Source organism: Pteropus alecto, unplaced genomic scaffold (assembly GCF_000325575.1).
Source record: "Pteropus alecto unplaced genomic scaffold, ASM32557v1 scaffold70, whole genome shotgun sequence".
Taxonomy (NCBI): domain Eukaryota; kingdom Metazoa; phylum Chordata; class Mammalia; order Chiroptera; family Pteropodidae; genus Pteropus; species Pteropus alecto.
Genome location: NW_006431912.1, coordinates 649,340 through 665,816, shown reverse-complemented (window position 1 = coordinate 665,816; position 16,477 = coordinate 649,340). Strand labels below are relative to the sequence as shown.

General features: G+C 38.1%; 1 protein-coding gene across 2 annotated transcripts in view; it reads right to left on the bottom strand.

The window, feature by feature from the left end:
• The window catches only part of RAB3C (RAB3C, member RAS oncogene family), a 226,851-nt gene that overhangs the window by 191,245 nt on the left and 19,129 nt on the right, over nucleotides 1-16,477 (bottom strand). For both annotated transcript variants that reach the window (XM_025041109.1, XM_015599389.2), the window contains exon 2: nucleotides 14,578-14,805. In XM_025041109.1, coding sequence (XP_024896877.1) covers nucleotides 14,578-14,805 — 228 coding nt within the window. The remainder of the gene's footprint in view (nucleotides 1-14,577; nucleotides 14,806-16,477) is intronic.

Sequence of the window (16,477 nt, the reverse complement as noted above, 5' to 3'; positions counted from 1 at the left end):
CATTCATTGTCAGATAGAGGATGTTAGAGACCCTGAAACTTCGATGCACATATACCCTCTGTCCCAGCTACCAGCTATTCCAAAGGATAGGCCTGCAGCTGGAAGCCACACTGGGGTCACCCTAAGGCTGTTCTCTGACTCCAGAAATCAGGAGAAAATCTTAGAAGAGTATTTAGGTCTACTCCTTCCCAGATCTTTCCTTGATCTTAATAGACTAAAGTAAACTTCCCTTCAGCTCTCGATGAGCAGATACCATGCGACAGGACATACTTTAGGCCACTTGGGACAGCCATTACCAAACTTTATTGCATCAGACCCATCTGGAAAGCTCATTAGTAATTCAGATTTCCTGGTTCTGCTCACAGTGATTCTGATTCAGTAGGCCTGGAATGAGGTCTAAATTCCACATTAAAAAAAAAAAAAAAAACTCTCCAAATGATCCTCACAAGACTCTGCCTCCAGGACCACACTCTGAAGACCGTCTCCAGAGAGGCTGTGGTTGTTGCGCCACAAAAACTCTCCAAATGATCCTCACAAGGCTCTGCCTCCAAGACCACCCTCTGAAGACCATCTCCAGAGAGGCTGTGGTTTCTGCGCTAAAATCAATGACTAGACACTCCTCTGGGAAACACTGGTGTTGACAGACCCCAGCAGAACAAAACAGTTCACCCAGGCCCCAACTACACACAGCCTTCTTTGGTTACTCTCATGTGTGTATTTCTCCCATATTCTGAGATTAACTCATCTGCAAACTTGAGTGCCTCCCAACTGTAGAATCACCTTTATGTTGCCTGAATAGGCATCATCAACAAGGCCAGACAAAAAGGTCTCAGCAGGTCTTGGCTTTTATCAGTCAAGGTAAAATAAGGAGCCTCCATTCTTTCATCTCTGCCTTCAGTTCTTGGTAGCTATGTTATTATAAAACTCAATTTAGAATATCACTTTTAAAACCAGACCTACAGACCCTGTAACGTAGAGCAAAATGAAAAAAACACTTTCAATTCTCTATCTCTTGTTTCCAATTGACTATAAATTTGTGAAGAATTCAGAAGTGGAAATGAAATTTTCTGAGTTTTGTATTGACCCAAAGGTTAATTGCTTTGCAAAATTTGAAAGGAAAGGGAAAAGAACACTACTATACTTTTTCTTAAAAGAGGCACAAATTGGTAGTTATGAAATTGTCTGGCTAAAATGAAATAAAGTGATTTATATCAGCACATTCTCTACCTTGAGAGTCTAGATCAGCCCTTCACAGAGTTGGTCTAAGTTGCAGGGTCCATGCAGGAAAGGAGACCCTACCCTGACACTTGCTGCTAAAAGCTCTGTCATTCCTTTAGTTAACAAGTTATTGTTTTAAATTTCAAATACCCTTAGGATATTTGAGACACTCTATCAGTCATGAATAACTAAATGTAAATTAACATTTAGCTTCTGATAAACTTTGAAGGACTAGGAGTTCAGAATCCAGGAGCTTGTTTTCATGAGCAATGCTCCCTCTGAAAATTTTGCCAAGAAATCAGATGGTTTCTCCACTCAGTTGCCCAATTTGTAAACTAAGTAGGGGTTGGGGTTAGGATTCATCACACTCATAACCTGCCTCCCTTTCTAGAATTGGGGGAGATTCTTGCCCCAGTGAGCCACATTTGGACAGGACCTACTTTATAGACCTTTGCACTTGCTGTTGCAATATTGTTAATAGCTAGGTATAAAAGGTGTGTGTTTGTTTTCATTGACTCATTCTCACATCCAGACACGACTAGAAAACAAAAACTTCCTTCTGGTTCAGCCTCCATTTGCAAAGACTTGCACTCTTTGCTCTGAGCCTCAAATCTGGCTTCCAGGAAAGGCACTTATTATCAGATTTCCTTTCTTTTATTTGCCAGCATATGGGAATATAAGCCAGTACCTCCCTATAAAGATGTGCCTTTCCAGATATGTGTCAACAGAGCTTAATCTTCAGCTGACATTATTAATAATTTATTTGAAGCCTAGAGCAATGGTACTCAAAATGTGGTCTGAGGGCCCCCAAGCCCTTTCAGGTCTATAAGGTCAAAATTATTTGAAATATAATATTAAGGTGTTATTTGCTTTTTCATTCTCCTCTCTCACAAGTGCACAATGAAGTTTTCCAGAGGCTGCATGATATGTGATATAGCAACAGACGGAATGAGGAAATAGATATGAAAATACAGTTGTCCTCTATTAAAGTAAACATTAAAGAGATTTGCAAAACTGTAAAACAGTATCACTCTTCTACTTTTTTTGTTTTTAAAAATATAGTTTTTTTTATTAAAAGTACAGATGGTTCTCGACTTATGATGGTTCAACTTAAGATTTTTCAGTCTTACAATGGTGAAAAAGCAATATGCATTCAGTAGAAATCATACTTTTTTGAATTTTGATCATGTTTCATGCTAGTGATTTGCGGTAGGATACTCTCTCAATGCTGGGCAGTGGCAGTGAGCTGTAGCTACTGGTCGGCCAAGTGATCATGAGGGTAAACAACTGATAGATATTCTACAGTGTACTGTGTTACCAGCATTTTTTTAAATATAGTGTTCTGAGCACGTTTAAGGTAGGCTAGGCTAAGCTACAATTTTCAGTAGGTTAAGTGTATTAAGTTCATTTCCCAATTATGATATTTTCAACTTACAATGGGTTTATAGGGCTGTAACTCCAGCATAAGTCAAGGAGCATCTGTATGTAATTTATGTTGATATATAATGTGCCTATTATTTTTATTTTGAAATCAATTAATAAACATTTACTTTCTTCAGTTTTAATTTCTAATACAGTAAATATCAATAGATATGACTCACATACACACATGCCCTTTGGGGTCCTCAATAATTTTTAAGAGTGTAAATGGATCCAAAAAATATGAGAACACTATATGAGGCACATTATACAGAATAGGCTATTCTTCAAAAACCCTACAAGGCAAATATTGTCCTTATTTTATATAAAATAAAACTAGGACATAATAGAATTAAATATGCTCAGAATCAAAATGATCAGACACCAAAATCTATTATTTCTCCTTGTGCTGTCTCTCTTCCTGTTCTTATAAACCTGGCCTTTTGTTTGGTTTACTTGTGAGACTGAATATACGAAAGGACAATGGATAGACCATATATAAAAACAGAACTTTGACCCACAGCCTGCAGCAACCTGCCCAGGAAATCAACCTCCTTATCTCTAATAAATAACGCAGGACACCAGCTTGCTATTAAATAAGACTTGCAGGAAGCCAGATTGCTACCTCTAGTGACAATCCCATCATAACTGGACAAAACGGTCAGAACTTGATTAATAACTGACAGCTTCTCCTAATTTTGATCCCCACTTCCAACTTAGGACCAACAGGAGAAAGCCAACTATGCACCCCTAACCAAACACAAAGGATGCTCCACTTCTAATTGGTCTGCCTACAACTTCCCCTGCCATCAACCTCCAATCAGAGCAAACCTGAAGCCTTCCCTTTTCTTCACTACAAAGCTTTCCCACTCCTCCACCTGCTTTTCAGTCTCTGTCAAAATACAAGTGATGGTGGTGGAATCCTTTGCTCTATCAAGCTCAGCATAAATTGCCTTTGCTTTTCTCATTTGGCTGCTTTTCATTTAGTTCCACACTTCTTGCATATAGTCACCCAATTTGAGTGAAAATTAATAATATCCTTATGAAGCAGACATTAATGGCCATATATGTGTTCAAAGAGTCAAGTCTTTAGCAATATCTTGAACTTTTGATAGATTTATCCAATAAATGCCCATTAAAATAGGGAGAACCATATGAACGAAAGTTGTGAAATGTACCATATTATTCAAAGTATCAGGAGTATGACTATATGAAGATAACGTCATGTAATATCTATGATTCAAATTCCCAAAAAGTGTACTTGAGCTCTGTACCTTCTTATTTGATAACCAAATTGTTTTATACAGAAAATATTAATCTAAAACTATGTTCTTTATTGTCCTGGATGTATGCCTTTGCCTTTCCAGATCCCATCAAATCCATGCTACTCTGTGTTCCAGGAGGTTAATTTGTATGAACACTTAAAACTGCTAAGACAGGCTACCAGGAAAGGAGAATTCAGCCAATGACAGGCACAGGGCAGGAGGAATGAGAAGTCAGGGCATTTCTTTCCTGGCCCCTCCCTGTTGAGCCATTGATTAGCAGAGGCTGTGTTCTTCTAAAGACCAAGGCTTCAGGCCCTCTCCTACCGCTACAGTGACAGCTTCCCTCCGCCCCCCGCCCTGCAAGCTCCCAGCCCCCATTCCCTTCAGTCCAAGAGGTGGTACTAGCTCTGGGGTCTGCACCATCCCTTATTGCTTCTCAAGACTCTGCACGTACCTTTGTAAAATCATTAAACTCTCCTAAATCACCCAGTGTGTTTCTCTCCGAAACCTTGTTGATATTTTCAACCACTTCTTTTTATTTTTATGTCTCTTCGTACTTTTCAGTTTATAATCTATAGTTTTGCACATGATGCTCTATAGACATTCTGAGATTGTTTAAGTTGTTTTCAAACACTGTCAACTTCTTAGTTTCTTCATTATCGGTCAGTGGGTTGAACAAAGTGATTTGTATCAACTGATGTTCACACTTGCTATTTTATCTTGCTGGCTTAGCTGCCACTTTGGCAATGCTCAGGACTAGCAAAATTAGTGTTATGAGAGCAAAAGTGGGAGGGAAAAAATTCCTAACACTAAAAATAAGTACTATTCCATTCGCGAAATACTGTACTTTTTCCTTAAATCTACTTGAGAACTAAATATGGAGTAATTAAATGCATCATTTGTACCCAGATTTAAGCTATTTATATAATGCTAGAACAACTCGTCAGTTCAGTATCACTTTAAACAAATCAATAGAAAATTAACAATGAGTGACTTGGTGATACTCATAACACAGACACAGCCACATCTTAGAAGCTGCCAGTATCACTAGGCAATATCCTGAGGAAATTATATCTCAATGTTTATTTTAATAACAGCTCTCCATGGATCCAATGATTTATAATTATTTTGTTATAGTGCAGGACATCAATTTTATGAGCACTTAATAAACAAGCTGTATGGGTTTGCCTTCCCTGTGCAATTGATGACTCTATGTAAATGCACAGATGGCTACGAAACACCTCAAAAACACAGCTGACTGCACTTAGGCATATTAAAATCTATCAGTAGCTGGTGAGAGGAACCCAGGTGTCCGGAAGATGTTTCACTTTGTTGATACGCTTGTATATTTCATTACTACGTCAGGACACTAAAATTAATTTCTTCATCAAAATGTCTGTCTATATCAGAACTGTCAATTTTTGGCCCAAAAAGTCTATTTGCAGTTCCAGAAGTATGAAATTAGACAGGTGAGGTCAATATCGTTTAAATACAGGAGGTTGAGAGAAATAAAAATGATTTATTTAGCACATACCATGTGTCAGGTACTATGCTAAGAACTTTATAAATATTTTCTTCAATCTTTACAAAAAGACTGTAAGTGAAGCATTATTATTATCCCCAGTTCACAGATAGAAAAACTGAGATACAGATAAGTTAATAACTTGCCCAAGGTCACAACACCTGTAAGTCTTAGAAAAAAGATTTGAACTGCAGATCTTGGCTTTGGAGAGCATTTTAATCACAAAACCACTATGTGATATTGTCGTCTTAGGAGAACAGATAAAAATAAGTCTAGAATAAGCCTAAGGTAAAACTAACAGCAGTGTGTTCAGGCAGATTTAACGTTTTAGTTGATAAATATATGGAGATAATAATACACTAGTAAAACGGGGCTTCTGTGAGGTCGAATTAGACCTTCCGCACCCAATACACCAAAACTTGTGCATGTTAATAAAAAGATTCTCTACCTCTCACTCTGAATCATTTTTCTTTAATTCAGCTAATGACAGTGAATTTCATTTACAGAAAAAGCATAACATTAAGTGAAAAATTAGAAGGGGAGAAGAAAGCAACTAGAAACATGAAGAGAGACAGAGTGATATTGAAGAAAGAAAAAAAACCCATAAACCTAAGACTACAGAAAATGTCCTATACTGTGACCACTGAATGGAGTAGCCCTCCACAAAGGACTTACAATCCCAAAAGTCCAAGACAAGTTGGCTTACCATTCATGTTCTTAGTTTTTGTCCCCCTAAGGTAAGTAAATGTGCAAGACATGTTAGACAGATTTTCATTAAAATATTTAACTTGCTTAAAGTTTTGGCCATTTAAATATACAATGATCTGAAACTTCACTTAGAATTTCCATTCTCTGCTGCCAAAGGGGGTATTCCCATTTTTAGAAGGTTTGAGAGTAGTAGTCAGGAGAGAAGTCAATGAAGGAACTAGGCTGAATGGAAGATCACAAGATATATCAATCTGGATGGGATATATTGTCATAATATATTTCTAGAAAAAAATTTTCTCCATTGATTATTGGATACTTTCTGATTTTTTTTTTAAATTAGAGAGTTATAAAGTTTAAAGTTATTCTAAAGACACAAAAGAGCTGTGAGATCAGGAAGAAATTATTTAACCTCTGAGTCTTGGTTTCCTCATACTTTTAAAAAGATTGTTGGTATATTAATACCAACATTTTGAGGTAGTTGTAAGAATTAAAAATAAAATATGCTCAGTGGCTGGTCCAGAGCAATTACTCAAAAAGGGCACTTATAGAGAAAGGATGTAGTAGAATGGGTTAAGAGAAAAGGCTCCAGAACTAGGTGGGGCTCACACTCAAATCTGCTAACTCCTTGTTAGCTATGAGGCCTTGGAAAAACTATCCACACTGTGCCTCAGTTTCCTCATCTGTAAACTGAAGATAGACCAGCATCTATCTCATGTGTTCTTGGGTGGATTACATGACTTAATACCTGTAAACACATACAACTATATCTGGCACATTAGAGATCACTGAATGGCAATTCTGTTTTTGTTTTAGTTGAGTCCACCCCGCCATTCCCAAGATCAGATAACTGATGCTTAGAAAAGTTAAGTCATATTTGCCCAATCCGGTCTCCTGCCCCAATGCCTAAACCCACTTTTGCCTGCACGTTCCCACTGTATGTTCCCCTTCTGCACTAGTCGTAACTGCTTCTCGTCAGCCACATGTGTCCTTCAGTCTCTACAGACACGCAGGGAAATTTTCTGCAAAAGCAGATGTGAATGGCCATAAAGCTGATTGACGATTAAGCTTTAGGTTCCTCCCAAATCATGTGTTCACATGGTCATCTGCTTTTTGTTCCTTTTGCAAAAGTAAGCTATTTTTGTAATGTGCTCCTTAAAGAGGTTTACCAAAATGTAAAAGCTTCAGGCCCCAATAATTAAATCCACTCTTCCTCGAATGGAGGGGAAAATGTGAGAAAAGTCAGTATTTGATAAACAGTAGAAAATTAACACTCTATTTGAAGCTATTGTGGGAAAAAAATCAGAAAACCAAAATTCTGGCTTTTAAAAAGGGAGAGGGAGAGGAAGAAGGAGAAGAGAGAGGAGAGGAGAGAGAAAGGGAGAGAGAACTTGAGCACGTGAGAGAACATGCTAGCTCATCCTTATTCTTCCAATGGCTGGCTCCTTCTTAACCTCCAGGTCTCAGCTCAGTTATTTCATATAAACCCTCCTTGACCATCTAACGAAAATAGGCTTCCCTTCCCTGTTGCTATTTTTCATTTATCAAATTGCTATGATCATTTCTTCAGAGCACTATCGCAATCTATATTTTTTATGTATTTACTTTCAATCTCAAATTCTTTCAGTGTCTGACACATAGTAAAAAATAAATGTTGACTGAGTGAATGAATGAAGAATGAATGAATGAACAAATAATTCCTTTTCATTTGTCAGTTCTTGGCTCAGATATAGATGTGCTCAGAAAGCCTTCTCAGAGTCCTCAAGACTGGGTTGGGCATCTTTCCTGTGTATCTTGTGCTCATGCCTCCTGGGCATTTATCACAGCAGATGAACTTCTCTCTTCACTCATCTAACTCTCACTCAGTTGGCTGGCTCCTTACAGCAGACCCTGTGCATCCTTTGCTACTATATCCCCAGCACCTAACACCGTACTCAGCACACAGTAGGCAAATATTTCACATGATTAAATTACCTGATTGAGTACAAAAGTCTGAGGGTTAATACACTATTTAGGAAAGAAGAAAATTAACATTTAAGTTAGTTTTATGTCAAACATTGAACTAGGTATAAATATTTATTATTGCAAATACTTAGCAACTAAGGAGTAGGTGTTATTTTCTCCTGTTTCACAAGTGAACGAACAGAGGCTCCAAGAAGTTAAATCTTAAGGTCACACAGCTAGGGAGATCAGGGTCAGCATTAGAATGGCAATCGCCACATTCTGAAGTCCCTGCTCATGCCGCTGGGCCACTCCGCCCCTCTAATCCAGGGGGTAATCCTTTCTCCCATGTTTGTCTTCCTGTCTGCCCACGTAGCCAGTAAGCTCTATTAGGCCAGGAACAAAGTTTGTACCATCTCTCAGATTTTGTCAATGCTGAGAAGACTGGTTTAAACTCAGTGAGATACGGGGGTTGCTGCTTTCAACTGTCTGACAATGAATGTTTTCATGCATCTTGACATTTCACACATAGTATCAGCTTCCTCTCAGGAGTTAAACTAAATCTTGCCTTTCTCAATCTCTCAGGAAAAGCAGATGCAAGTAAGAAGAAATGTGATGGAAGGAAAAGAGCATACAAGTGACAGCACGAGGAATGATCTTGGCAGCTGTCACTGGCTTCAGTGGTTCTCTTATGGAGCTCGTCTAAGGAGAAAATGTTGGTTCCTTATAAACAGACTGGAAGGTTTGCACACCATACTTAAATAAGTAGGCAGGGTGACTAGGCCTCGTATAAACTCTTCTTGATCATCTAATGAAAATAGCCTTCCACTTCCCTGTTTCTGTGCACCAAATGCAGAGATTACAGACAGAAGTATTTTCCCATAGGTATTCATTCCATTTTACTCAGCTTCTTCCTTCCATGCTCTATTTTAATGAAGTTTCCTCGACACTGAAAACAGGCATTCTGAATGTATAGCAAGAAGTTAGTTGAATGTGTTCCAGTCCCTCATGCTGTGCAGACAAATCACTTGGCCTCCCCAGATCTCATTTACACTGTGTGGTCAACTGCAGGCTTCAGATTCAGTGCTCTGGTTAGAATACTGCTTCTGACATATCCTAGCTGTGACCTTAAGCAAATCCTTTATCTTTCTGATTCTGTTTCCTCGCATATTATTAACAGAGTTAATAATATCATTTTCCCTCATGAGGTTATTGCAAAAAATAAATTCTAAAATGCATATTAACATAAAATGCTTACTTTATGGGGCAATGCAAGGTTCAATAAATGATGCTATTATTAGTTGTATCATCAAATGAGGGGCTGGGCCAGAAAATCGTTAAGATCATTTCCTGGCCCAATGTCCTAGGTCTCCAAATACTGAGACCCAGAAATGCACTGAGCCTGCGATAAGAGTTATTGAAAACACAAGCAACTGCCAGAGGGGAATCAATGACAGAAGCCACCCTGGGGATCCAACAACCCGCCATCTGTATTAAGCATGTCTTTTATTTTCTGTATTCTTATGCTTTGACATCTGGGGCCCTGTGGACCCTGGAGGGACCACCCTCCCCAGAGTTAGCCAAGTCCTAGAGACAGTAAACAACTCAATGGAGTTCACTTTTCAAATGCAAACCAAACAATCCAGAGCTCAACCCCCAACCACCTCCCTTATTGGGCTCTCATTCTCTGGGTCATTATCCATCTGCCCTAATCACCCAGGGATCAGGTACCAGAAAACTAAGGAGAGTCCTCATGCCCTGGGTCTGCTGAAATTAATCAAACTGGCTAATCCTAAACCTGCATACCCTGACTCACCTATTCCTTCTGTGGAAACCACAATAGAGGCGCTTATTAACAGTTTCCCCTTCTGTCTCTCCATCTCATACCCTGTGTGACCCCTCCCCAAGCCCATGTGCCCTCTCTAGCGATCTATGAGTATAAAAAGCTATCTTTTCAATGGCAGTTGTCTCCTGATCTATTGGCCTTGCCATACCTAAATAATAATAAAACCTATATTTTAAAATGTCCTCTTCCTGCAGGCCATGGCTAGGGAAGCAGGGCTTGCATCCTCTTGGTTTACTCAACCATCTTCTGCCTTAGACTGTGACATAGTTACTGCCTGCATATATGATTGCAGAATGAGAATCAGAATCCCTTTGGTTGCGTGTGGCCAGAAGCACATGCTTGACAAGCAGATGACGCCTTTGTGAAAGGGCAAAGGCAGCCCCTCCTGGAGCCAAGCCCAGCTCAGCAGGTGGAACTCTGGCCTGAGAGCAGCTCCACCTGACCCCTTGGCTGGTGCTCTTGTTCTGTACACAACTTGTGTATCCGTATATGGCAGCCCTGGCCTCTGAACACCCTGAAAATAAGTTTCCTATTAACTAAGCCTGGTCAGAGCTCAGAAATAAAGAAGGGAAGTTTGTGTGTGTATGGGGAGAGTGGGGGAAGACAAGGAGTAGTGAAAGGTAACAGTGAGAAAAAGAATGCAAATGATAAAATGCTTGTTATAATTTTAAGGAAACAGTAATCTCTCTGCTTGCTTGCCCTTCTGTCCATTTTTAAACCTCTGTTCTCTAATTAAGCTATAGATTTTTCAAGCTAAATCTTCTATTAGTTAGAATCAATCCTGATTTCAAGGCTTGAACAATGTAGACTCAACTGAAAAAAAAGATCCATGTGCTTTCTTTAAACAAAGGAAATTACCATTTATTAAGGGGAACCACTGTCAAGTCTGGCTTCCTATACAGTCTAATTTCAAAAATTACTATCAGTCTTTACTTTGCAGATTGCTCAATGTTCTTATAGTAGTTATCTAGATACTGAAAATAAATAGTGAAAATACTAACAAAGAAGATAATCTTAGTAGGGGATACTATATTATTTTCAATCTTCTCACAGGGAGGAAATTCACTCTATATGGCATTTCTCAATGTTAAACTACTTTTTTTAAATTAGAAGCAAAATATTATAGACCCCAGCTTTGAAATATTTTTCTATAATTAAAGTGAAAAACCATACTAAATTTTTCTCCAATATATTCATAACAGTATTACACACAAAATAACCAAATAACCAGCCCAAATACATGTAATCTCCAAAATTTTGAAAAATTCTGATTTGAGAATCATATAAATGATAATAAAAGTGCAATAAGAACTGTTAGCATAGTGCAGGATGGGGGATTCATAAATACACTCATAGAATACACAGTTTGTAACTAAGTACAAATGGATGATATTGCTAATAAACGAGTTTATTGCCAGGCAATAATGAACTTCCACAGAGAAGTATCTGTAACATGTCCAGAAATATCAATGTTTCTAGTAGCCATTAAAATGCTTTATTTGAATATGGACTGTTGAAAATCCAATAATTCATTTTGTGGACTCAGACAACCCCTTCACAGCACAGGCAAAAATCAAACCATCAAGTAAAAAATGTGAGTTTTTCCATTCAGGCTCCTCTCTCCTGACATTTTAGAAATGCTACTTGAAATCCAGCTTCAAATTTGATGCTCCTATGCCTGATGGAGTCCACTGGCAATCAGGTGTGAGGTTTATCACAACTGTCATAATATAGCACTTACCTTGAGAGTGAACTTGGTATAGCAGCAATCACACTGGATTTTAGTAAACTGTACTCTGGCACTAACTATAAGGTAAAGTCAAATTACTTGACCTCTGTATATCGTGGATTCCTAATCTGGAAGTAGGTCTATTTATGGGCAGTTTAATATTAGTATAGTGATCAGAATCATCAATCTCTACAGCCTATCTTGCTTGGTAAAGGTAATAATGCACTGAACTCATTCACAATGGTTTTCATAACTATGAAATCATTTTGCTTCTCTTCCTCTAAAATATAATAGGCTGAGATAGCATGATATAAGAAAAAGTACATATTTGGTCTTCTTCCACATTCCTGGAATAGAGCTTCTAAAACCATTGGAATTTCCTGTGTGACAGGGGTGAAAAGAGCATCTTTTGTGATTCATAACAAGCCTCTTTCAACCATATCAGAATTTTCCACTTTATCAAAGTTTACACTAATGAGGTGACTCTTGGTAGGCCCCGAGATAGCTTCAGCATGGGGTCTGGTTGAACAGACCATGTGATAAAAGGGTTGGAATTTTCAGCCCCACCCCTCTGACCTCCAGGAAGAAAGAGGTGATGAATACTAGGTTAATCACCAATGGCCAATGATTTAATCAATCAAGGCTGTGTAAAATGGAAGTTCTATAAAACTCCTAAAGGATGAGGCTTGGAGAGCACCTGGATTGGCGAACACATCAAGGTTCTGGGAGGGTGACATGCCCAGAGAGGACATGGAAGCAACATCCATAGAGGCCTGCCCTATGCTTTGCCCTATGCTTCTCTTGCATTTGACTGTCCCTCAATTGTATCCTTTATAATAAACTAATAATAATAAGTATATTGTTTTCTTGAGTTTTGTGAACTGTTCTGGCAAATTATTGACCCTGAGGGATGGGGTTGTGGAGACTCCCAATTCATAGCCTATAGTTCAGAAGTACAGGTGGCCCAGACTTGTGGTTTGTCTCCGAAGTGGGGGGAGAGGCAGTCTTGTGAAACTGAGCTCTTACCTGTGGAGTCTTTGCTAACTCCAGATAGTTAGTGTCATAATTGAATTAAATTGAAGGACAGCCAGTCAGTGTCCTCAGAGAATTAAAGAATTGCTTGGTCTTCCAAACCCACACATTTGGTGTCAAAAGTGTTGTGAGTAGAAACAAACTGTAGTATAGGCTAAGATGACCGTGGACATCTTAATAAATTCTTTATACATTAATATAAGTATATAAAAATACCATAAGTTGTGAAAAATAGTTAATTGGTAATTAAATGCAATTAAATGACAAATTGTCCATTCCAAATACATTTCCAAATAAATGATTTGTTGAAGTCCTTACACAATAAGAACTGTATACAACTAAATATTTTCCAGCATACTTACATTGCAGCATGAAGCAAAAATCCCTAGAATTACTGTGGTCATACCTATAGTGAGGTATAACACCCTGTTATTCCTTATCATATCTTTCCCTGCATGCCTCCATTAAGATGATAAAACTCTTTCAAAAACATTTTCTTTAACATTCCAGAATACATCTTCTAAGGTTGCCATCTTCACAAAAACAACACCATATTCAAGAAGACTTCTTAATATAAAGCAAAGGGTACTAGGCCTACATTTCTAAGTTTTTACCTGAGTTCTAATTAGACTTGGAAGACTCTGGAGTTAGAATAAGTAAAAGAGTTATAATCTATTGTAAACTACATAAGAGGATACCTGTCTATGTATTTATCTGCATCTTTAAATTTTACCCCTAAGAGCTTTAAGACATGTAAAGGTTACCTAGTTTATATAAATATTTTAGTAAAGGGTTCTTTTGTTTTAAAAAACAACTTTCAACTTTCTATATTTGAGGAGGGAAGGTTATCATTGGTCCTACAGATCAACCCTGGAACCAGCACCAAATAGTAGTATATATCAGAATTGTCTCAGAAGAAGGTAGAAACCTCACTTCTTGGTAAATGCCTCAAGTCAAGTGGGTATAGCTCAAATCAATTTGAGTGGCAGAGGTACAAATGAATAGGAAAAGGGGGCCAGAACTAACTGGGAAAACATTCTACCATTGTACCCATACATTATATCATGTACATAAAATGTTTAGTACATAATCATTTCTTGGTGTAAACTTTTTGGTTACTTCATCTCTTATATTACCTTAAACCTGCTACCTACACACATTTTTCTTCTGTTTTTCACTTGCTATTCACTTTATCCGAACAATTTAGTTAAGGAATCTCTGATTTTCTGCAGGGGGCTGGGGAGGGGCAGAAAGCTAGCAAAATGGTCTCAAAACTTACTGGAGAACTTTTGCCTTGGGAAAAACTCTGTTTAAAATAAATATTTCATTTCATTTGTCCTGTTTTGTTTGTGTGGATAAGCATAACTGTTAGAGCTGAGAACGCGAATTCTGTGGAGTACGAATAGACCACGTGCAAAGTTATACTGGGAATTTTTGAAACAACTAACTTAAGCTTTCTCTATATTTGGTTGTTTACCCTCATCGCCCAGAACAAAGTGCTTCCTGTGACCTAAAAGTCTAGATCGTCTTTGCCTGTTTTGTGGATGAGAAAAGTGGCACAGAGGATTCATAGACTTGCCCAAGGTCACAAAGATCATAAAGGTGGAGCTAGACCTCTCACTGAGTACTCCTTCTACCACCAACACAACAGACATTTAGATTTTCTCTTTTCTGTAGACCCTTAAGAAGCATCACTTGACAACAAGACATAATGCAGTTTCCAAAACCTGGAGAGGCATCACTCTACTGTCTTTGAAACAGAATGATCGACAGCAAAGAACCTGGAAATGGAGGCTTCTGAACCCTATGGAGGCAGAACAAGGCAGAAAGCTTTTTTTCTTATATACATATATGTTCAATGCCCTAGACTGAAGAACACTATCAGTTCAAAGTCACTTACCCAAATCTGAAGCTTGATTCTCTTTTCATTTTTGAATACAGTTTTTACTTTGAAATCGATCCCAACTGTGCTGACAAATGCAGATGTAAAGGAGTCGTCCGCATAACGGAACAGAAAAGACGTTTTCCCCACACTGCTATTGCCTATGATGAGCAACTTGAACATGTAGTCAAAGTTCTGATCAGATGAGTCTTTCTGGCCATACCTGGCATCTTGGGCAGAGGCCATCTGTGGTAAAAACAAAAGAGGTGTGGATCAGTCTCCCATTTGAGATGAAGCTAGCAGCATGCTCATTATTGGCCTTGCCAGAAACAGATGTCAGACCACTCAAGAGACAAGTTGAGAGAGCTCCCCAGTCTTCCTCTGATGCTGGTATCCATGGCAATAATTCCCTGCTGGAAGACAGAACAGCAAATCTTACAGTTCTTTCCAGCTGTGTTGGTGTTTGTCACTGCTCAGCATTCAGAACCAATCAAAGACACCAAAGGGGACATCTATAAGGGTAACATGAAAAGCAAAGATATGAGGAATTGGCCAAGGCATGTGGGCTCTGTAACTTTATAATCCCAGTGATGGAGACACCAAAGTGACTGAACAGCAGGGTGTTTCTTACTGAAGTATCTGAATTATTAGAGTGTCTCTTATTTTCTAGGGAAGCATACTCAAATCATATCTCTATTTCATCTATTAATATCACATTCAATCAACATCTGAACATAAATGGCAATCTCTTTAAAATTAAAAACAATGATGATGGCAAGTATATATGGTTCAAACAATGTTCCAGGAACTGTTAATTTATTTAACCCTCACAACAACCCCATGAGGTAGGTTCTTTTATTATTTGCATATTAAAAGGAGAAAACTGAGGCTTAGAAATATCAGGTCATATACTCAATTTCATACAAGTGATGTGTATTAGAGGCAGGATTCAAATCAGGCAGTGCGGTGCCAGGGCTCATGTTCTCAACCTCCAAGCTATTTCCCAATGAGGACTAGGAAGATATGCATGTACACTCTAAAAGGTGATGTGGGAAATAGTCATTGTGAGATTTATCAATGAAGAATCCTACCCATATTCAGACCTCAGCTCTACCACTTACTAGATGTTTGACCTTGAGTTTGTTATTTTTAAATTGGTATACCTCACTTTCCTCTTTCACATGAAAAAAAAATATTATCTAACAGAATGCCTGTGAAATATACAGATATAAATGCTTTATATCTGTAAAGCAAATGTGTAAATCACCTGGCATAACACATAGAATGATCTCTATTATTAATTATAAATGCTTCAGGTAGATGTAGATATTTTTATTTTTTTCTCTTTTTTGGTGGGGGGGAACGATCATCCTAACATCTACCAAAAATAACACTGCATTACTTCTAAGTACCATTTGGCTCAATATAGAAAAGAAGAATTTAGAATGGTGAGTCACACTGATTAGTACATTCACTTATTAACTTTTCTGATGCTATGAATTCTTTGGCAATTATTGTGCTGCCCAATAAGGTAGCCACTAGTCATATATGCCTTTTTATACTTAAATTAATTAAACTTAAATAAAATTTAAAATTTAGTTTCTCAGTCACACTAGTCATATTACAAGTGCACAATTGCCACAGGTAGCCAACGGCTACCATATTGACAGCACAGGTACAGAGCATTGTCAGAAGTGCAGAAAGGTCTAATGAATAGTGCTAGGCTAGATGGTCTTTTTTCATTTCCCATAGTCTAATTGACAATTACAACCTTCTTATGGGGGATAGCAAAGAGAGAACCTCTAGCAGATAATGAAGTGCTAGAAACAGGAAATAGACAGTAAATAGTGCTCAGCCTTATCTAAGATAACGATGGATGTTAAAGTCAGGTGTGTGTATGTTTATAGACAACTGAGGG